General features: G+C 43.7%; 1 protein-coding gene across 4 annotated transcripts in view; it reads left to right on the forward strand.

The window, feature by feature from the left end:
- Positions 1-24,030, forward strand: part of nlrx1 (NLR family member X1) — a 56,242-nt gene that overhangs the window by 23,959 nt on the left and 8,253 nt on the right. For all 4 annotated transcript variants that reach the window (XM_088381959.1, XM_088381960.1, XM_088381958.1 and 1 more), the window contains exons 5-10: positions 8,682-8,913; positions 16,929-18,096; positions 19,654-19,837; positions 20,233-20,328; positions 20,955-21,041; positions 21,987-22,238. In XM_088381959.1, the coding sequence (XP_088238085.1) occupies positions 8,682-8,913; positions 16,929-18,096; positions 19,654-19,837; positions 20,233-20,328; positions 20,955-21,041; positions 21,987-22,238 (2,019 nt within the window). The remainder of the gene's footprint in view (positions 1-8,681; positions 8,914-16,928; positions 18,097-19,653; positions 19,838-20,232; positions 20,329-20,954; positions 21,042-21,986; positions 22,239-24,030) is intronic.

Below are 24,030 nucleotides of genomic sequence, written 5' to 3' on the forward strand. Positions count from 1 at the left end.
TGATTGATGGATTTAATGATTTGGAGTGACACAGATGGTTTGATAAAATTGTTTATTTTATAGCTATTTTACATTGAACATACTGTAAATAAGACCTTCACTTTTATTCTTAGACTTATACTTGTACTGTAAATAAGATCTTTCACTTTTATTCTTAGACTTCCTTGATACTTTTTAAAATGTTTGTAATGTTTTGCACTAGAAAGGGAGTAGCTCTCCAAATTTTGTTGTACAAATAAGTTGTAAAATGACAATAAAGGGCATTCTAGTCTATTATATTCTATCTGATATATAGTTTATATATAGTTATATGGGCCTGTGGAATAATTTGAACTGCAACTGACGACGAGTCCGACATCAGCGGCGCGGCGCACACGTGGCGTTGTTTACATAAACGACGAAGAATTCGATCGATGGATTTAATGATTTGGAGCGACACAGATGGTTTGATAATATTGTTGTTTATATAATAGTTATTTGACATATAGTTTATATATCGTTATATAGGCCTGTGGAATAATTTGAACTGCAACTGATGACGAGTCTGACGTCAGCGGCGCGGCGCGCATGCGGCGTTGTTTACATAAAGGACGAAGAATTCGATCGATCAATTTAATGATTTGGAGTGACACAGATGGTTTGATAAAGGTGTTATTTATGTTATAATTATTTGGATAACTCTTAATGTTACGTCAGGCCCGTTCTCAGCTCCTCGTCTGTGTTTGTCAAGTTATCATACCGTATCGTTTAGCCTGTTGTTGCTGGTTCATGACTTTTAGTCCCAAAAATACGGTGTGTATATATATATATATATATATATATATATATATATATATATATATATATATATATATATATATATATATATATATATATAAACTTTTCCATGCTTTTTCACATTTGCCATTCTCATCCCTGAAATCTGGCAATTACTAATTGTAAAGGGCGGGAAATAATGACTCTTGAAGAAGGTCAACATTTGACCATGCAATTGAATGATACTTTTAGAGAAATACCCATATCCATTTTTCAAAGTCAAAGTCAGCTTTATTGTCAATTTCTCCACATGCCAAAGACACACAAAGAAACCGAAATTTCGTTCCCCCCTATCCCACGGTGACAAGACATGGCTCACAACAGACAAACAAGTAAACAAGTATAACAAAAGCGTGCTGAATAAATAATGAATAAATAACACAACAATAAATAAATAAATAAGAGGAGCAGAGTAGGACTTGAGGCCTGCTTGCCAGTTTGTAGACTTAATTATACCACTGGCAAATTCCAAAGTCAGTCGATATGAAAAACATTTCTGAATGATAGGTAAATCAAATAACATTGTTTGGATATGTTGGCTGCTGTTTTTTAATTGATTACCCTCCTTGTTGTAGTAGTAGTCGTCGTAGTAGTAGTAGGTTTATTTGCATTAAGTATTAAATGTTTTCTTGCCTTTTAAAGCATTAAAATACTGGAAGAAAAAGCAGGAAGAAAATGAATTAAAACACTTTTTTACATTACACATTTTTTGTGGGTAAAGAAAGGAATATTAAAAAACAACAATGAATTAATTGTAATACATTGTTCATCAAGAATTGGGTATTGATGGTGTTGATTAACAGTATCTTTTAGGCCGGTGTTTCCCAACCACTGTGCCGCGGCACACTGGTGTGCCGTGAGAGACGTTCAGCTGTGCCATGGGATTGTCCAATAGTAATTACGGAGCGCATTGTAAACAGGATCGCCAAACCACTCGTCAGTTCGCGGAAGGCCTGGTCAGCCACTTGCTAATCGAGAATCGGAGAATCTTGAGATTTCATATTGTGTCGGTCTGATTGTATTGCATCGGCACATATTCAGTTTATGCTGTGTGCTTTTGCTAACAGTGACAGACAACTATGACGGTTGTGGTGCGTTTGTGGTCCAATGAAAATCAGAGCATACAGTTTATCCGGAGAACCTGGATTGGTTATTTTTCACATACATTAAATAAACAGTCAAGTCGAGACACCTCGACTGTGATAGCCACTCAGCTGCTGTCAGAACAGCAAGTGACTTTTTTCTTATTATTGCAATATTTATAGACCTCGTATAAAACGGTAAACAAAATCACGTTGATTCTTTTATTTTAATCACAATCACTTTAAATAGTTTATTTCTTACACCGTCTAAAACCTTTTTAAAAAAAACTCACTTTTATCTTAAAAAAGGAATACAATTTAAAGAATACTTAGTATTTATTTCTATTAAGTTATTCGACTCTCCATACATATATAGGAATAGGACTTCACGTCTTTCGTTGTAATATAACTGATTTTAATGTAGGAGCTTAACAGATTTTTGTTGGCGGTGTGCCGCGAGATTTTTTCCAATGAAAAGGTGTGCCGTGAATGAAAAAAGGTTGGGAAACACTGTTTTAGGCAAATTACAGTGTGACAGTCAATTTCCTGTTGATTCATCCATGCATTTTCTATACCGCTTGTCCCCATGGGGGTAGCGGGCGTGCTGGAGCCTATCCCAGCAGTCATCGGGCAGTAGGTGGGGGACACCCTGAACCGGTTGCCAGCCAATTACAGGGTAGACAGAGACAAACATCCATCTGTGCTTGCAGTCACACCTAGGGGCAATTTAGAGTGCTCAATCGGCCTACCAAGCATATTTTTGGGATGTGGGAGGAAACCGGAGTGCCCGGAGAAAGCCCACGCAGGCACGGGGAGAACATGCAAACTCCACACAGGGAGGGCCGGAGGTGGAATTGAACCTGCACCCTCCTAACTGTGAGGCGGACGTGCTAACCAGTGTCCTACCGGACCGCCCCTGTCGATTCAATCTCAGAAATTTTGCACATATAAGAACAATGTGAGTTCTTGGTAGTTTGAGATACAGTACCGCAATTTTCAGACTATAAGTCGCGTTTTTTTTCATAGTTTGGGTGGGGGGGCGACTTATACTCAGGAGCGACTTATATATGTTTTATTCACAAATTTTTACTTGATCATTAACACATCACTTACAAGTATAGTTGACCACTTCACATGTTATTTTTAGTATAGTTGATCACTTCACATGCTTTTATATCTTTATCTTGAACATATACAAAACGTAAAAAATAGAGAAAAAATCAAATCACTTTAAAGCGCCATATCCAAGTCCACCGTCTGCTGTATGCACACTTGCTCCATTGTTGCTCCTCTTATATTTATTATGTTATTTATTTATTTATTTATTTATTTATTATCACACTCTTATTTAGTCATTGTTTGTGCCTTCTTGTTTTTTTTTGTGTTGTTTACTTGTATGCATATTGTGTACTATGTCTTGTCACCGTGGGATAGTGGGAACGTAATTTCGATCTCTTTGTGTGTCTTGGCATATGAAGAAATCGACAATAAAGCAGACTTTGACTTTGATGAAACAACCAAATAAACAAAAACAAAAAAACTACATCTGAAAAAAATATATATTTTCAGACGAGGGCGCTCTAAATGGGAAGGGCTTAAGAAAAATGGCACCAAAAAGAAACTCATATTTTGCAGGTAACAAACTTCAAGTTGTAAAATATGCAGTAATCGAGCAGCAGAAAGAAAGTTTGGAGAACCGTGATGTATACCAAAGCATTACTGTAATTTGAATTTCAAGTGACGTCAGTGGCGCGGCGGTTGTTTACATACAGGACAAACGTACCCACATACGTACTACCGGCATCATTAGCGGCTTTGTTTCTAAGTGACACGGAGGATGCAGAGATTGAAGGAATTAAGGATTTGGAGTGACATAGAACGTTTGAAAAACTATTATGGCTTTTAAGGACGCCCGGTCCTACTCTACTGAGCTCTCATTCACCTCCGTGGATCGAAGTCGGGGGCCGGCGCTCGGCCGGGTGGCTGTCTGCGGACGGTGCATGGGGCTCGGACATGGCTTTTACGCACGCCCGGTCCTATTGTATGGAGCTCTCTTCCACATCGGTGGCTGGAAGTCCACGCCGCCACACGCTTGGAAGTTTGTTTTGTTAAATAAAGAGCCGTTTACCAAACCCACGTCTTTCCTTGTACTTTGTTAACACTACAATATAGTTATATAGTAGATCTGTGGAATAACGACGAGGCTGACGTCAGGACGCACGCGCGGCGTTGTTGACAAAGGACGAGGAATTTGATTGATGGATTTAATGATTTAAAGTGAACAGATGGTTTGATAATATTGCTTATGTAATAGTTATTTGAAATATAATTTATATATCGTTATAAGGGCCTGTGGAATATTTTGAATTGCAAGCGCCGTCAGCCGCGCGCACACATTGTTGACAAAGAACGATCGATGGATTTAATGAATTGGAGTGACACCGATGGTTTTATAAACGTGTTATTTATGTAATAGTTCTCTTTAATAACTCTATATGTTACGTCAGGCCCATTCTCAGCTCTTCGTTTGTGTTTGTCACGTTAGCATACCTATCATTTAGCCTGTTGTTGCTATCGTATCAAGCGATTGATGGATTTAATGAATTGGAGTGACACAGGTGGTTTTATAAACATGTTATTCATGTAATAGTTGTCTTTAATAACTCTGTTATGTCAGGCCCGTTCTTAGCTCTTTGTTTGTGTTTGTCACGTTAGCATACCTATCGTTTAGCCTGTTGTTGCTATCGTTTAGCCTGTTGTTGCTCGTTCATGACTGTTCTTGGTGTGGGATTTTGTCGAATAAATTGACCCCCAAAATGCGACTTATACTCCGGAGCGACTTATATATGTTTTTTTTTTCACTTTTTGGGGCATTTTATGGCTGGTGCGATTTATAATCTGGAGCGACTTATCGTTCGAAAATTACGGTACATCAAATACAGACCTCAGCTATAGCACCCCTTCTGAGCGGCATTACTGTATTTTGGTCAGTACTACACAGCTTGAGATCCTATTTCAAACAGAAACAGTTTAAGAATTAATTGTTTGTTTTCCTCATATTCTCTAAAGTATAAAATTTCTCATACCCGTTTTGGGAATGTTTAACACTCACACGGCAATTGGAAAATTTGAATTCCAACACCCAAACATGGGTAGTGTTTCCTGTATGCAGACTGATTAAATCAGGGGTCACCAACATGGTGTCCGCGGGCACCAGGTCGCCCGTGAGGACCACGTGAGTCGCCTGCAGGGCTGTTCTAAAATTAGCTCAAATAGCGGCACTTACCAGTGAGCTGCATCTATTTATTTTGTTATTTTTGCTATTCTTATTTAAATCACACTTACATGTGAACTGGAAATGACAATTAATAGTAACACATAGTTAAGGCTAAATTGATCAAATTGGCTATTTCAGAAGTGTGTGTCAAACTGGTAGCCCTTTGCCTTAATCAGTACCCAGGAAGTAGCCCTCGGTTTAAGAAAGGTTGGTGACCCCTGGATTAAATGTTAACACATATTTGATTGGCACTGAAAGTCTTATGTACCTTCAGTTTTACAAAGTCACCTCTTTCAACCCTTCACAAACTGAGTACCGTATTGGCCCGAATATAAGACGACCCTGATTATAAGACAACCCCCTCTTTTTCAAGACTCAAGTTTGTAAAAAGAATTTTTGAACACCAAATTTTTTTTTATACAGAAAATGCTTACATCTGAAACAAATGATTATAACAATACTGTATATTCGACAGAAAAAGCATGTTATTTTGCCTCATTCAAATCATGTAAAAACCGTCTATCACATCTTAATATCTGAACATTTAAATATGTAAACGAAAGTGCAATCACATTTGTAAATGAATTGTCAGGATCGGAGTGGAAATGGAGCAGGACGACCAAGTGCAGCTTGGACCAGGGTTTATTGAAAAACGCAAACTAACAGACTCCGCAACTGACATGACTTAACAAAACCCAACAACGTGACTGACCAAAAAGACGTGAAACAAAAAGACAGGGTGACATTACCAATGACAGGAACAGGAACCAAAAAGACATCATGACATGAACACACAACAATGATCCGATGGGGAGTGAGGGGCAGACAGGACTTATATACACGACAGGTAACAAAAGGCAAGTGGGAATAATCAAACTAATCATGGGCACACAGGAGGGGAGGGGCGAGCACACAGACAGAAACCAAGACAACCGACACTAAGTGGAACAGCTGGGGCTAAGGCGTGACAGAACCCCCCCCACAAGGGACGGCTCTCGACGTCCCAAAAAAAAAAAAAAAACGAAACCCCCACGTGGCGAAGCGGGGGGGCGGCGCACCGATTCAAGCGACCTCACTGGCAATGGTAAAGTCCTAACCGCGCTCGGCGGCCACATGGGGACAAACTACAATCGGCGGCACACACAGGGAACCTAAACCGCAATCGGCGGCACACACTGGGGTCCTAAACCGCAATCGGCGGCACACACTGGGGTCCTAAACTGCAATCGGCAGCAACTTAGGGAACGGAACTGCACTCGGGCGGGTACTTGGGGAACCCGAACCGCACTCGGGCGGGTACTTGGGGAACCTGAACCGCACTCGGGCGGGTACTTGGGGAACCTGAACCGCACTCGGGCGGGTACTTGGGGAACCTGAACCGCACTCGGGCGGGTACTTGGGGAACCTGAACTGCACTCGGGCGGCAACCAGAACATGAACCGCACTCGGGCGGCAACCCTAACATGAACCGCACTCGGGCGGCAACCCTAACATGAACCGCACTCGGGCGGCAACCCTAACATGAACCGCACTCGGGCGGCAACCCTAACATGAACCGCTCTCGGGCGGCAAGCCTAACATGAACCGCTCTCGGGCGGCAACCCTAACATGAACCGCTCTCGGGCGGCAACCCTAACATGAACTGCAATCTGCGGCAACTCTGGAAGTCCGTACCGCAATCGGCGGCAACTCTGAAAGTCTGTACTGCTATCGGCGGCGACTCTGGAAGTCCGTACTGCAATCGGCGGCGACTCTGGAAGTCCGTACCGTAAACGGCGGCAACTCTACCTGGTTTGGCGCAGCTGGCTTGATGTCTGCTGACGTCCGCGGGTCCTGCGAAGCTGGGGTAGAGCCCGATGTCGGGCGTGAGTCTGATGACGCCGGGAGGCACTCCGATGGCGGCCGCGGGTCCGGCATCGCGGCAGCAGAGTCCGATCGCTGCCGCGAAGCCCATGGCGCTGGAACATGCAGGGATTGGCGGTCGTGGATTGGGCATCGCAGCAGGATCTGATGGAGGAGGGGGGTCCAAGCGCTGGTCGTTGTAGTGGTCGGATCATTCTGTCAGGATCGGAGTGGAAATGGAGCAGGACGACCAAGTGCAGCTTGGACCAGGGTTTATTGAAAAACGCAAACTAACAGACTCGGCAACTGACATGACTTAACAAAACCCAACAACGTGACTGACCAAAAAGACGTGAAACAAAAAGACAGGGTGACATTACCAATGACAGGAACAGGAACCAAAAAGACATCATGACATGAACACACAACAATGATCCGACGGGGAGTGAGGGGCAGACAGGACTTATATACACGACAGGTAACAAGAGGCAAGTGGGAATAATCAAACTAATCATGGGCACACAGGAGGGGAGGGGCGAGCACACAGACAGAAACCAAGACAACCGGCACTTAGTGGAACAGCTGGGGCTAAGGCGTGACATGAATGGCTTCTGGTTTTTGAAATGTAAATAAACCAATCTACTGTGATAAAAAAACAAAATTGCAATAACTGCATTAACCATCAAAGTGAAGTCTAACTGTAACTATAGTCTTGAAACAAATCTGAATAAGGAAAAACATTGCAATAAAATAATGCAAACTGCTACCACGATTGTTGGGGAGCGTGAGGACTGTATAGGCCCTATACAGTCCTCAGGCTCCCCAACAATCGTTATGCTCTTCTCTCCCCCGAGTGTCGGTCAGAACACAGGAGGGAAGACGTGGTTCAGTTTTGATTGCTTTACTGAATTATTGGCAAAAAAGTAACAGGCACTGTGGCTCATAGGGGCATACAGTCAAACTGGCAAAAGGATATAGGCAAACGTTTGGTCGTAAGGATGTGAGAGCAGGTGTGTGTAGTGTACATGGGTGAGTCTTTGGGCGTGGGAATGTGATTCTTGTGTGTCTGATTATTGTATGAAGCGTGTGAAGGGTGTGTGTGGTGTGTGTGTGTGGTTCTGCAACAGACAAATACAGCACGTAAGTCAACACGCAACTTCTGACGTCACACAACACTTGTAGACGACACACATTACATAACTAACTGCGCGTAACGGTTACACTATACTAAATAACCAGTGGACAGTAACAATGAAATGTACATATATATACTCACTTTGTGTCAAAGACGCACACAATCACGGCAACATACTCAGTTGATACCAGCAACCTTTAACTTACCGCTGCGCACAAGTGAATGGGTATAATGTCTAGACCCCGAATGTAAGACGACCCCCACTTTTTCAGTCTTATTTCAATGCAAAAAACGTCGTCTTATATTCGGGCCAAAATGGTAATGATGATTGCAGTTGTTGACATGTATGGAAAGTTTACTGCCTATTTACACACTAATTACACAGTATCAGGAATAGCTGGTTCCGTATTTTGTTTGAAGGGCACGTCAACAGGACAAGGGAATTGGGAATTGAACCTAAATTGCTCGGTTGAAGCTACTGTGCCAAGCAACACGTTTGATTTTGTTATCTGTGATTTATTATGAACAGGGTTGCATCTTTGAGAGACCTGGTCAGTAGGAAGTACCTCCACTTGAAAAAAAACCCTCTACTTAGCGGGGAGGGAAACCAGGCTAAAGATGTTCTCTTCTTATTCAACGGGATGGAAAAGATGAAACTTGACTTCCGAATCGGATCCACAGAGCTTTGCAGTGACCCAAATGAGCCGCTGCCCGCTGGTGCAGTGGTGGTCAACCTTCTCCGCAAGTACCTTCTCCCTGAGGTAAAATAGCCAAGATGAAACTTAAATTAACTAAAATTTTGACCTTCAGCTTCTGTGGAATTTCTATTTTCAAATGTAAAGACTAATTCACATTGAGTGATTAAATGTGACTAAATGGTTTGTTGCCTGTAAGCGAACCTTCGCCTCATGTTACTAATGCAAGTTTGATCACGGGACTACTATACATGCCAAACTTGAATTTGCGTCATTCACACCACACACAGCAGTGAACAAGTAACATGAAAATATTTGCCAGATACACCATCTTCCTGGCTCACCCTTCTCTAGGCCTGCTAATTTTTCTGTACATCCACAAAAAGCGACAGGAATTTTATTGCCCAATGTTCAGCTCAACATCTCCAGGAATTTTTGTGTGACTCAGTATATCATTAACGCTTCGGACACAATGTCACATGGTACAGCGTCATGTGAATTTGTGACTCAAGTTTAAATTTTTCAATTTGAGTGAAAAGATTTTTTTTCCCTGTCTGACCAACTTACATCATGTTAAACGCATATTTCTCATTCCATCCATCCATCCATCCATCCAATCCATCCATCCATCCATCCATCCATCCATCCATCTTCTTCCGCTTATCTGGGGTCGGGTCGCGGGGGCAGCAGCTTTAGGAGGGACTCCTAGACTTCCCTCTACCCAGCCACTTCATTCAGCTCATCCCGGGGGATCCCACGGAATTCACAGGCCAGCTGAGAGACATAGTCTCTCCAGCGCGTCCTGGGTCGTCCCCGGGGTCTCCTACCAGTGGGACATGCCCGGAACACCTCCCCAGGGAGGCGTCCAGGAGGCATCCTGATAAGATGCCCGAGCCACCTCATCTGGCTCCTCTCAACGTGGAAGAGTAGCTACTCTACTCCGAGTCTCTCCCGGATGACCGAGCTTCTCACCCCATCTCTAAGGGAAAGCCCGGACATCCTGCGGAGAAAACTCATTTCGGCCGCTTGTATCCGGGATCTCGTTCTTTCGGTCACGACCCATAGCTCGTGACCATAGGTGAGGGTAGGAGCGTAAATTGACCGGTAAATTGAGAGCTTTGCCTTTTGACTCAGCTCTCCCTTCACCACAATGGACCAGTACAGGGTCCGCATTACTGCCGACGCTGCACCGATCCGCCTCTCGATCTCGCGCTCCATCCTCCCCTCACTCGTGAACAAGACTCCAAGATACTTGCACTCCTCCACTTGGGGGAGGATCTCATCCCCGATCCGGAGAGGGCATTCCACCCTTTTCCGATTGAGGACCATGGACTCGGATTTAGAGGTGCTGACCCTCATCCCGACCGCTTCACACTTGGCTGCGAACCGTTCCAGCGAGAGCTGGAGATCACGGGCTGAAGAAGCCAAAAGCACCACGTCATCTACAAAAAGCAGAGACGCGGTGCTGAGGTCCCCAAACCGGACCCCCTCAAGGCCTCGGGTGCACCCAGAAATTCTGTCCGTAAAGATTATGAACAGAATCGGTGACAAAGGGCAGCCTTGGCGGAGTCCAACCCTCACTGGGAACGAATCCGACTTACTGCCAGAAATGCGGACCAGACTCTGGCATCGGTGATACAGGGATCGAACCGCCCTTATCAGTTGGCTCGGCACCCCGTACTCCCGAAGCACCCTCCACAGAACCTCCCGAGGGACACGGTCGAACGCCTTCTCCAAGTCCACAAAACACATGTGGACTGGTTGGGCGAACTCCCATGCACCCTTGAGGATCCTGCCGAGGGTGTAGAGCTGGTCCACTGTTCCACGGCCAGGACGAAAGCCACACTGCTCCTCCTGAATCCGAGGTTCGACCTCCCGACAGACCCTCCTCTCCAGCACCCCTGAATAGACCTTACCGGGGAGGTTGAGGAGTGTGATTCCCCTGTAATTGGAACACACCCTCCAGTCCCCCTTCTTAAAGAGGGGGACCATCACCCCAGACTGCCAATCCAGAGGCACTGTCCCCGATGTCCATGCAATGTTGTAGAGGCGTGTCAGCCATGACAGCCCCACAACATCCAGAGCCTTTAAGAACTCCGGGCGGATCTCATCCACCCCCGGGGCCTTGCCACCGAGGAGTTTTTTAACTACCTCAGTGACTTCGACCCCAGAGATTGGAGAATCCGCCTCAGAGTCTCCAGGCCCTGCTTCCTCAATGGAAGGCGTGTAGGTGGAATTGCAAAACCAGCGGGTTTGGGGATTGCCGGCACGCCAGGCACCAACGACCTTACGGCCACAGCTCCGGTCGGCCGCCTCAACAATGGAGGCGCGGAACATGGGCCACTCAGACACAATGTCCCCCCCTCCCCCCGGACGTGGGAAAAGCTCTGCCGGAGGTGGGAGTTGAAGCTCTTCCTGACAGGAGATTCTGCCAGAGGTTCCCAGCAGACCCTCACAGAGCGTTTGGGTCTGCCAGGTCGGACCGGCATCTTCCCCCACCATCGGAGCCAACTCACCACCAGGTGGTGATCAGTTGACAGCTCCGCCCCTCTCTTCACCCGAGTGTCCAAAACATGCGGCCGCAAATCCGATGACACGACTACAAAGTCGATCATCGAACTGCGGCCTAGGGTGTCCTGGTGCCAAGTGCACACATGGACACCCTTATGTTTGAACATGGTGTTCATTATTGAAAATCCGTGTCGAGCACAGAAGTCCAACAATAGAACACCGCTCGGGTTTAGATCGGGGGGGACGTTCCTCCCAATCACGCCCTTTCAGGTCTCACTGTCATTGCCCACGTGAGCATTGAAGTCACCCAGAAGGAGCGCTCTCCAGCACTTCCTCCAGGGACTCCAAGAAGGGTGGGTACTCTGAGCTGCCGTTTGGTGCATAGACACCAACAACAGTCAGGACCCGTCTCCCCACCCGAAGGCGGAGGGAGGCTACCCTCTCGTTCACCGGGGTGAACCCCAATTGCAGGCGCCCAGCCGGGGGGCAATAAGTATACCCACACCTGCTCGACGCCTCTCACCGTGGGCAACTCCAGAGTGGAAGAGAGTCCAGCACCTCTCGAGAGGGCTTGTACCGGAACCCAAACTGTGCGTGGAGGCTCGTCCAACTATATCTAGTCGGAATTTTTCTGCCTCGCACACCAGCTCGGGCTCCTTTCCAGCCAGAGCGGTGACATTCCATGTCCCAAGAGCCAGCTTCTGCAGCCGGGGATCAGATCGCCTGCCTTTAGCCGCCGCCCAGCTCACACTGCACCCGACCCTTTTGGCCCCTCCCACAGTTGGTGAGGGAAGGGGGACCCACGTTTCCTTTTCGGGCTGTGCCCGGCCGGGCCCCATGGGCGAAGGCCCGGCCACCAGACGCTCGCCTTCAAGCCCCGCCTCCAGGCCTGGCTCCAAAGGGGGGCCCTGGTGACGCGCGTCCGGGCGAGGGAAAACGAAGTCCATTTATTTTACTCATCATAAGGGGCTTCTGTGAGCCGTGCTTTGTCTGGCCCCTCACCTAGAACCCGTTTGCCATGGGTGGCCCTACCAGGGGCATGAAGCCCCCAACAACATGGCTCCTAGAATCATAGGGGCACGCAAACCCCTCCACCACGATAAGGTGAGGACTCACGGAGGGGTATTTCTCATTTCCCAGTTCGAATTTGCATTGCATTCAATTTCTGTCATGTCATGCAAAGAGTCTCAGGTGAAAATGCACCATCAGAAATTATGCAGTCAGCGTTTACTCTAAAAAGTGTGCATTTGAGTTAAACTTACAATGTGCGTAAAGGTTTGTGTTTTTCAACTCTATTTGAAGTAAAACTAAATGTTTATGATAGTTGCTAGAAGTAACGGTGTTATCAAGAATTGTTTAAATAAATTATTAAATTATTTAAATATAAGTACCGTATTTTTCAGACTAAAAGTCGCTCCGGAATATAGGTTGCATTAGACATAAAATGCACAATAACGTGAAAAAAAACATACATAAGTCGCTCTGGAGTATAAGTTGCATTTTGGGGGAACAAATTCGACAAAATCCAACACCATGAACAGACATGAACGAGCAACAACAGGCTAAACCAGGGATGGGCAAACTAATCCGGCCCGCCAAACCTGAATAAATTGTATTATTGAACTTTTTTTTGGGTCATTTTCCCTGCAATTAGTATGTTTCCCCAATTGATGGGGAAGGGCCCGCCCGCGCATCTATTCCCCGGAAGCCGTGTCAGAAAGCAGAAAGTACTAAGTAGTACGGACCCGGCGCACTCCGCTCTCTATTTCCATCAGTGCAGAATTTCGAGTGTGGGCTGTGACGTTAGCATTCTCGTAATTCGCGCGCTGAGCTTTCAGATAGTTTTACGTTATTGCCACCCACAAACCTTCCCCTGGAATCCTTCCACTAAAATGAGTGGCCCAAGGAAAAGAAAGGTGGACACTGAGTGCCGAGTGTTTAAAAAAAAAAAAAAGAGAGGACAATTTGGCTCAACCTACGTGTGTGAGCAGACGTTCCGCCACATGAACGTCAACAAAGCCCGTCACAGCTCTAGGTTAACGGACCGACACTTCGGCTCTACCCTAAGAATTACCACAACAAATTTTACTCCAGACCATGATGTACGATCAAAAAAGGGAGACCAACAATATTATTGATTTCTTTATTACTTTATTTAGAAGTATTCTTTCATTGATTCTTCAGGATGATGTATTTGGTCAGAATGTTTGCCGTTTGATGTGATTTCGCCTCATTAGATAAACATATTTCATAAATCTGACCCGCAGGCGCTGAAGTGATGGAAACTATTATTCATAATAACAGTGTCGTATTTAATGAGAATCACTGATAGAAGTTTTTGGGTGAAATATTTTTTTAATGCTGTTAATAAATGCATTTGTTTTCAAAAAGCTTTTTTGAATATCCATGTTTTACTACCTACTAAAAGTACAAACCTTTAATGCAATGACCTTTACACGTCATTTCTATTCACACAAACACTACATCCATCTGCTCCTGGTTCGGCCCCCCGATCAAAATTTAGAACCAAATTCGGCCCCCCAGTAAAAAAGGTTGCCCACCCCTGGGCTAAACGATAGGTATGCTAACGTGACATTAACACAAACGAAGAGCTGAGAACGGGCCTGACGTAACATTCAGAGTTATTCAAATAACTATTACATAAATAACACGTTTATGAAACCATCTGTGTCACTCCAATTCATTAAATCCATCGATCGTCCTTTATGTAAACAATGCTTGCCAGGTGCGCGCCGCCGACGGCGCTTGCACTTCAAAATATTCCATAGGCCCATATAACGATATATAAATTATATCTCAAATACCATATTTTTCGGACTAAAAGTCAGAGTTATTCAAATAACTATTGCATAAATAACACGTTTATAAAACCATCTGTGTCACTCCAATTCATTAAATCCATCGATCGTCCTTTATATCAACATAAATGCGCGCCGCTGACGGCGGTTGCACTTCAAAATATTCCACGGGCCCATATAACGATATATAAATTGTATATCAAATAACTATTATATAAGCATATAAATTAGATATCAATATATAAATTAGATATCAAATAACTATTATATAAGCAATAATATTATCAAACCATCTGTGTCACTCCAAATCATTAAATCCATCGATCAAATTCCTCGTCCTTTGTCAACAGCGCCACGCGTGCGCCCTGACGCCAGCATCGTCGTTATTCCACAGATCTAGTATATAACTATATTGTAGCGTTAACAAAGTACAAGGAAAGACGTGGGTTTGTTAAACGGCTCTCTATTTAACAAAAAAAAATTCCAGGCGTGTGGCGGCGTGGACTTCCATCCCCGGAGGTGGCACTTCCAGCCACGGAGATGGAAGAGAGCTCCATAGAATAGGACCGGGCGTGCGTTAAAGCCATGTCCGAGCCCCATCCACCGTCCCCGGACAGCCACCGGGCCGAACACCGGCCCCCGACTTCCATCCACGGAGGTGAACGAGAGCTCCGTAGAGTAGGATTGGGCGTGCGTAAAAGCCATGTCCGAGCCCCATCCACCGTCCCCGGACAGCCACCCGGCCGAGCGCCGGCCCCCGACTTCCATCCATGGAGTTGAAAGAGAGCTCCGTAGAGTAGGACCAGGCGTGCGTTAAAGCCATAATAGTTTTTCAAACCTTCTGTGTCACTACAAATCATTAAATCCTTCAAACTCTTCGTCCTCCGTGTCACTTACAAACAAAGCTGCTAATGATGCCGGTAGTAGGTGGGGCCCTTCGTCATCCCGTGATCGAATCTTTGTTCTTTATGTAAACAACCGCCGCGCCGCGACGCTGACGTCACTTGAACTTCAAATTACAATAATCCCTTGCCACATCGCGGTTTGTTTATCACGGTTTCACCTTTTTTTTTCTTTTTAGAATTTTGAAAATTTGTGAACAAAATTCACATAAGTCGCTCCTCAATATAAGTCGCCCCCCCCCACCCAAACTATGAAAAAACCCGCGATTTATAGTCCGAAAGATACGGTAACGGTTATATAAGCAATTATATTATCAAACCATCTGTGTCTCTCCAAATCATTAAATCCATCGATCAAATTCCTCATCCTTTGTCAACAGTGACGCGCGTGCGCCCTGACGTCAGCCTCGTCGTTATTCCACAGATCTAGTATATAACTATATTGTAGCGTTAACAAAGTACAAGGAATGGCGTGGGTTTGGTAAACTGCTCTTTATTTAATAAAACAAGAGTTCAACGAGCCAACAACTACTGAACTAACGATAAAAACATATACAAGTTGCTACACAAAATAAAATATATCAAATAACTATAACATAAATAGTTCACCGCCACACGGCCCCAAGCACCGGTGTCGACTTTCAGGCGTGTGGCGGCGTGGACTTCCATCCCCGGAGGTGGCACGCCCAGCCACGGAGGTGGAAGAGAGCTCCATAGAATAGGACCGAGCGTGCGTAGAAGCCATGTCCGAGCCCCATCCACCGTCCCCGGACAGCCATCCGGCCGAGCGCCGGCCTTCGACTTCCATCCACGGAGGTGAAAGAGAACTCCGTAGAGTAGCCATAATAGTTTTTCAAACCTTCTGTGTCACTCCAAATCATTAAATCCTTCAAACTCTTCGTCCTCCGTGTCACTTACAAACAAAGCCGCGAATGATGCCGGTAGTACGTGGGGCCCTTCGTCATCTTCGTCATCCTGTGATCTGTGATCGAATCTTTGTCCTTTATGTAAACAACCGCCGTGCTGCTGACGTCACTTGAAATTCAAATTACAGTAATCCCTTGCTACATTGCGTTTAGTTTATCGCGGTTTCACTTTTTTTTTTTTTTTTTAATTTTGAAAATTTGTGAAAAAAATTTACATATAAGTCACTCCTCAGTATAAGTCGCCCCCCCACCCAAACTATGAAAAAAAACCACAATTTATAGTCCGAAAAATACGGTACTTGTACTCACGCTTAATCTGGCCAAAGTAGTATTGTGCATTCCAAGTTTTGGACACCCGCACTCCTGCCTTAAATATTTCTTCCTGTAGATTGTGAGCAGTAGAGGGTGACACGGGAGTGGATTTTCACTCCGGTCCCATCCAACTCCCACAGAAAAAAATAAATCCCATAAAAAAAAAACTTGTCTTGTACCATCCCGGTGAAAACGACTCCCATCCTGTCCTGCTCCAGTTCATAATGACTCTGATTCCCCTTCCGCTCCCATTTTGGAGGTGAGCTACATATAAAAACCAAAGAACAAAACAGTTTGTTGCCCACTCTTCCCTATGAATTCTCCCTCTACCGTCTGCTCCCGTGAACTTTTGAATCCATACCGTCCTAATCCTGTGATAGCTAAAGATGACTAACACTAATGTCATCCTCCAGTGGGCAGCACTCACTTAGCTGATCCAGCTACTTGCATGATCTCTTCCTGTCCACTAACAGGAAGAGCTCATGCAATCATTACAAGTTGGATCTATTTTTAAATGCGCAATATGCGTAGATCAGTTATTATTACTAGCAATAGCAGTATTGCCCATGGCGGTTGTAAAAGGTTGTAATGTTTGATCTTCTGTTTCTCAGGCGAGTGTTTTAGTGACTACCAGACTGTCTGCCTTGGATCGCATCCCTCCGAAATATGTGAGTCGCTATGCACAGATTTGCGGCTTCAACGACCCAAACCGTCAGCGTGCCTACTTCACCAGCCGCCTCCTACAGCAGAGTGGGGACATTGTGCCGGCACGAGACGCTCAGGCTCTTGTAGAGCTACTTTACCTCAACCTCCAGAGGGAAAGCCAGCTGGCCGCAGCCTGCTTCTTGCCTTCTTACTGCTGGCTCACATGCGCCACTTTGCACTTCCTGCATTTCACTGACGCCACTGCACCCATCCGCACGCTGACTGGCATATACACAAGTTTCCTCAGGCTCAACTTTGGTGGGGAGGTGCTGGGCAAAGCTACTGCGGCAAGTGGACCCAGTCAGGATCTACAAAGTTCTTTGATGTTGTATGTTGTCCGCACAGTTGGCAAACTCGCCTATGAAGGCGTTACTTACAAACGCACCTCATTCTCAAAGGAGGAGCTGGAGCAGTGGATTGGAGGAAAGACAAAGACGGATGAGGAGTTGCGTCAGCTGGCTGTTTTCAGAACTGATGTGCTCGACTTTTTTCTGGCTCCCTGTGTTGAAAGCTGCAAGCATTTACCCACAGAGCTCTGTGAGCATGATGAGAGGCGTTATGTATTTGCTGTTCCAGCCATGCAGGAGTACCTGGCAGCACTTTACGTGGTTCTAGGGGAGAATAAATCAGCTCTGGAGAAGTTGACCCAACAGGTGTCTGTAGCCATCGGTCAGGCAACTGAAGACGTTAGTGCCATTGTCAATATATTTTCTAAGTTAATCCCACTCAGAATCTTTGCAGTCTTCAACTTACTCAAGCTTTTTCCAAAGCTTTATGACAAAATTAGTACTCGAAACAAGGGCAACATTGCGAGGACAATGGCTGCTGAGCTCTTCCGCAAGGAAGATAGCTACAATGAGGATGTTCTGGATCAGGTAGAGCAAAGCCTCTTGGGAGTACATGGTCCACCTTCAAAACAACAGAGTGAGAGTCAGCCTTTTGAACTTTACCCCATCTTCATGGGTGGACTCTTGCATTATGGCAACCGACTCCTACTTCAGCAACTTGGGTGCAGCATCCAGAGTGCCACTGTGGCTCAGATCACACGAGCTCTTCGGAAGTACCTTGTAAGAGGTAATGTTTCCTACTTTCTGTACAGTTTTAGCTTCTGTGAGGAAATTTCATTGGATAAATACATTTATAGCAATGTCATGTGTGCAAAACAGTACAATAGCCTAATATTTGTGTTTTCTTCTGCTGGCGCAAATTCCTTTGGGACCAATCATGTTTTGAAGGTTAAATCTGTGAATTCATTCACTAGTGATTTCCCCCAAAAAATGTCAGTCTGTGAAATGACTGAGTAGAACAAAATTTTGCTAATTGGATTATGGGTTCAGGATAAATTGATGTTTTTGTGGAGGGGGAAAAATGCCTTTTGGGGTAATGTTCCAACAATTGAATGCTTGGTGGAAAATGCCATAAAATACACTACCGTACAAATGTTTGTGGTCACCCAGACAATTGAATGTTTTCCATGAAAACTAACGATTGCACAAGGGTTTTCTAATCATCCTTTGACCTTCTAACACAATTGGCAAACACAATGGATCATTAGAACACAGGACGGATGGTTGCTAGAAATGGACCTTTATACACCTTTGTAGATATTGCATTAAAAATCAGACATTTGCAGCTGTAATAGTCATTTAGCACATTAACAATGTGTATGAGTGTACAACTGATTAGTTTAACGTTATCCTCATTAAAGAAATAGCGATTTAATTTTAAAAATAAGGATATTTCTAAGTGACCCCAATCTTATGAACGGTAGTGTACGTTAAAACTGTATAATTTCATTATTTCTCAACATATCTCCTCATCTCTTTGGTTTTGTCTGTGACTCAGGGAACCCTTTTTCCAATAAACTGACAAGTTAGCTAAAAAATATCCTTCAATAATAGTAAAAAGCCTGCATGGGCTGAAACCGAAACTACTTGGATTTTTCAAACAACGTCATTAGCGCTAAAAATGCAAGAGAGCGCAGTTGGAACATTATTTTGTGAAAGAGCAGGGTGAGCATTACATTCGGTCGTGTGATTTATGGTAGTTATAATTTTTTTTCCTGAATTTATTTGGAATGGAACACTTTAATTTAAATTTGTAATTTAAAGTCCATATTCCATGTCTATCCATCCATTCATCCTGCCATCTTTCAAACCGCTTGTCAGTTCTATAGTTGAGAGTCCTGGAGTTTAGAATGGTTTTCTAACTGATGTGTTCTTTTCCCCATGAACTGCAAAACGTAATAAATTCAGGTTTCTGTCAAAAAATCCATTAGTTATCTGTAAAATCCTACTGCAGTCATATTCAGTCAGCTCACACTACAGCCCAGGAATAAATATTTTACACTTTTCTGTTAAATTACCCGTAAACGAATCAAATTCCTTGTTTGGCACGCTCAAACATGGCGAATAAAAACTCTTGAATCTTGAAACGTTACCGATAATATTTGGTGCAACTTATCTATATGACCTCATAAAAAGATGGACTGTGAGGAATAACGTGATACAAAACCTAAACCAGCTAAATTAGAAAATATGATATTTGCCTCAGTTTAGGTCTACCTATGACAATGGCACTGAGGAATGTGACTTAATATTTTGTTGTTGATGATATATTTTTTAATGCTAGAAATCAACAAGCCACAACCACCAGAGGAGTTGATGGATCTGTTGGTCCTTCTGTACGAGTTTCAAAATCCCAGACTAAGTGCAGAGGTCCTGGCCTCAATTAGAAGCATTCGCCTCCACAACATACGCATGACCTCACTCAAATGCTTTGTGTTGAGTTCCGTGCTCTCTTGCGCCCCACCAAGGTAAGCCAGAGATTGTGGTTTTATATTGAGATATTAAATCTTCCCTCCCAACTATTCCAACTCAAAACATTGAGTTGGGACAAGTTTGTCATCAACCAACCATCTGGGCGGCCATCTTAAGTAGCACAGTTTTCATCACTGAACTTGTGAAAATTAGTCATTACATGTTTATGCCCCACTTGTGTAGAATTTTGTGAAGTTGTCATAGTGAAATAAAAAAAAAAACTTCATTTGCCTTTATTTTAGTACAAAGCTAACGTATTTTGACGGTAGTGGATTACTGTATTCCACACTTTTTTTGCATTTGTGTTTCAGTCCAAGAATTTCTCTCCATTTAGGGTCAGATGGAATGAATACTGAGGTTTAAAAGAAATACCATTGGTATCTTGTTGTAGTTATCAACTGGAAGAGTTGGACCTCTCCTCCTGTCTCCTAACCCGGGACATGCTTCACACGCTATCCCCTGCCTTTAGACACACTCGGAACCTCAAGTGAGAGCTACTCGGGAACTTTTCTATATTTCTGTTGTTTGCGGTGAAGCACTTGATTGATTGATTGATTGATTGATTGATTGAATTCTACATAGTCACTCTAACAATTAACTAGCGTTTTTGTTCATGGTCTGTTTCGTCAGGTTAAGCTCAGTAACCCAGATGATGATCTTAAAAGAGCAATTAGCAAAGCATGATTTCAAATTCACGTGAAATGTAAATTTTAAATACATTTTGACAGTAAGAACATCGGTCGCTCTTTCACAGTTAACATTTAAGTACTTCATCAAGTACTTATGAATACGAATGGAGGCCCTCACATTTACTGTTACACTGTTCGCTGTACACTGTTACATGGTGCTTAAGAGCCAGAAACTTGTAGTGACAATGGACATATAGCTGCTGAGGACTTAAGTAAAGACAGACCAATCCATTGTTGACATGGCTCTCTGGGCTGTGTTTGTAGTATAACAACTTGGCTGTTTATATTTTTGGAAAAATAACAATCCAGAACATGAGCACTATCTGGGTTACTATTTGACTTGTGATGACTCTCGCAAACCACTCAGCATGGATATGCTGTGTTGAGATTTTATTTTGCCACTGCCTGTTTCTGTTGTCCTCAGTCTACAGTTTAATAGCCTTGGCCCAGACTCCTGCATCTTCCTGAGAGATCTGCTACTGGACTCCAAAAGTTGTGTTAGAGTGCTACAGTAAGACAACGTTTGAACACATTTTTTTGTTCCTTAAAGTGGACCTGCGGTGGTCAGAGGGAAATATCTCTATGTATATATTTTATCAAGGAAAACTGCATCCAAACACATTTTTGGTTACACTTTATATTAATGTTTTCACATATTATATTGTGTGTATTTTATATGTTCAACAAACATAATTCCACTGTGCATTTTTATGTACCATTGCTAGCATCTTTAAAGTCAAAATAAGGGTAACAGCACGTTAATATGGTGACTATGGCTTTGTCATGCAACAGACACCACTGAACAAATATAAAGTTGATGAAAATATATACTAACTCACCAAAACACCAAATTAAGCGCCACTTCCCACATATTGTACAGAGCTGTCTCTGTCTGTCTCTTATGGGTTTAATATTAGCGTCACACGTCCAAGAAAATTGCTGTAGCAACTTGACTTGCGTCAAGAGTTAATCCTTTAGAAGATCACGGTTAGTGAGTGCTGACATAGCAATAATTACAAGCCAGTTCATTGGAAGACTGAGTTTTTCAGCAGCATAGATAGCATGTTTGCATTTTTCTGCCTGTGTGTTTCTGAATATGGCCTTAATATGGTGGACTGTTTTCTCTACTACATAGTGCTATTTGTACCATTTTTATACGCATATTATGTGTGCAATGCTTGTCAGTGGTAAGTGTGACGAGAACAAGTGGTACAGAAAATGGATTGGTGGATAAAGTAAATGAAGTAATCGATAAGGAAGTTAGCTTCCGATTATGTTAACTCTTGGATCCAGTGCTGGTTATTTTTATGGTACAGTATTGAGTTTTGACAGATGGAAAATTGGCTTTATATTCAAGATCACACTGGGCCACAATCTGCCACTTTGACATCAGTCTTATTTGTCCCCATGACCATGAATTAAATCGCATAAATGTCTCCCTGTCTGCACTTTACAGACTGTGTGACAACCCACTGCTAGACTCTGGAGCCTGCCTTCTTCTGGAGGCCCTTCCAGAGAACCAGTCCCTGAGGACTCTATCCCTGATGCACACCGGGCTAGGGGACCAAGGGGCCATTGAGCTGGCTGAAAGACTTCAGCAGCACTCTGGACTCCAGGAGCTCAATGTTGCCTACAACAACATCGGTGACAATGCAGCTCTGGCCCTTGTGGATGTGTGCAGGGAACATCCCAGCATTCACACTGTGCAGTAAGTGACTGTCTGACAGTGGTGTATTATTCCACCATTAATTCAAACAATAGTAACATACACCCTTAAAATCTCTGGGTGAAAAATTGGAAGGCTACTGGGTCGATTTGAGCCAACTTTGATTGTCTTTGGAAAAAAAATAATATATATACCAATTTGTTGGGTTGTTTTGTGCAAAACAAGTTGGATCAAAATGACCCAGCTTTGTGGGTTGGTCCAATTTTTAACTCAACATTTTAAGGCTATATAGCATCACACTGCTCATATTTGCAATAATTTGGGAAAATGTCTGCATTTTGGACAGTTTTATTTATTCTCTTTTTATGAAAGTACACCTTTACAATTGCTGGGTTAAAAATTAGACCGAGCCAAGAAGCTGGCTCAATTTGACTCAACTTTGAGTTTGTCTTACAAAAGAAAAAAAAAAAAAAAACCTCAATTTGTTGCTTTGTTTTGTACAAAAAGTTTTTTTGTGCAAAACAACCCAGAAAGTTGGGCAACTTTCAAATGGACCCAACTTGACCCAACTTTCAAATTAACCCAATTTCCTGAGTCAGTCCAATTCTTAATCCAAATTTGGGTTGTTTTTTACACCTTTAAAAATGCTGGGTTAAGAACAACCCAATTTGGTTTAAAAATTGGACTGACTCAGGATGTTCAGTCAATTTGTTTTGCCCATAACAACAAATTTTTTGTACAAAACAACCCAACAAATTGGGTTCAAATTGACCGAACTTTCTGGCTCAGTCCATTTTTTAACCCAGCTGTTTTAAAGGCCCAGAGACACCGGTATACGTATAAATCGGTTTTAGTTAGCTTATGGGCTTATAAATATAAATTGACGATCGAAACAACGAAAAGGAAGCTGTTGCTCTGGAAAATCTAATTTAAATTTGCCGCGCAGACGAGTTTGACTGCACCGAGCCGCCAGCCGGAAGTGACGTCTCATGACGTCTCAAGTTGTACGCGTTTCGCTTCAGTGAATGTAAACAAAAAGAGAAGAGGGGCCAGCGCGGAGACGTCGGGCCAGGCTTGCGGCCAACCCAGCTCGCCCAACCGTGCCTTCCATTCTCCTGGCGTACGTTCGTTCACGGGACGACAAGATGGGTTGCGTTCGCCTGATAGGATCCACGAACCGGACAGTGCGTGCCTGCTGTGTGCTCGTGTTCACAGTGGCCTGGTTGACTGTCATCTTTCCGGACTCTGCTGTGCATCGGGAGCGGCTAGCGTGCTATCACTCTTATTGTTCATTAATGTTGACTTCTTGTTTTATTTTTCCTGTGTTGTTTCCTTGTATGTGCGTTGTGAACTCTGTCTTGTCACCCTGGGATAGTGAGAAACGTAATTTCGATCTCTTTGTGTGTCTTGACATGCGGAGGAATTGACAATAAAGGAGACTTTGACTTTGAAAAGTATGTCGAAGCGTGACGGGAGGGGCACAATTCAGAAAAGGTGCTCAGCTCGTCGAAAAAATGCGATTTAAGTAATAAAATAAAAAATGCGCCTAAAACCTAAACCAAACGCTGCAGATGTTCATTTCTTCATGTGCAGTGGTCAACTCGGCACTCTAAAGCCCCCTGAGAACTTTTCACTATGCCAACCTAACCACATTGACGGGAGAGGCACAATTCAGAAAACGTGCTCAGCTCGTCGAGAAAATGCGATCTAAGCAATAAAATTAAAAATACTTATAAAACCTAAACCAAACGTTGCAGGTGGTCATTTCTTCATTTGCCAAGATCACCTCGGCACTCTAAAGCCCCCAAGAGCACTTTTTACTATGCCAACCTAA

The sequence above is a fragment of the Syngnathus floridae genome, chromosome 7 (genome assembly GCF_059516105.1).
Source record: "Syngnathus floridae isolate MCC-2025c chromosome 7, RoL_Sflo_1.0, whole genome shotgun sequence".
Lineage (NCBI taxonomy): Eukaryota > Metazoa > Chordata > Actinopteri > Syngnathiformes > Syngnathidae > Syngnathus > Syngnathus floridae.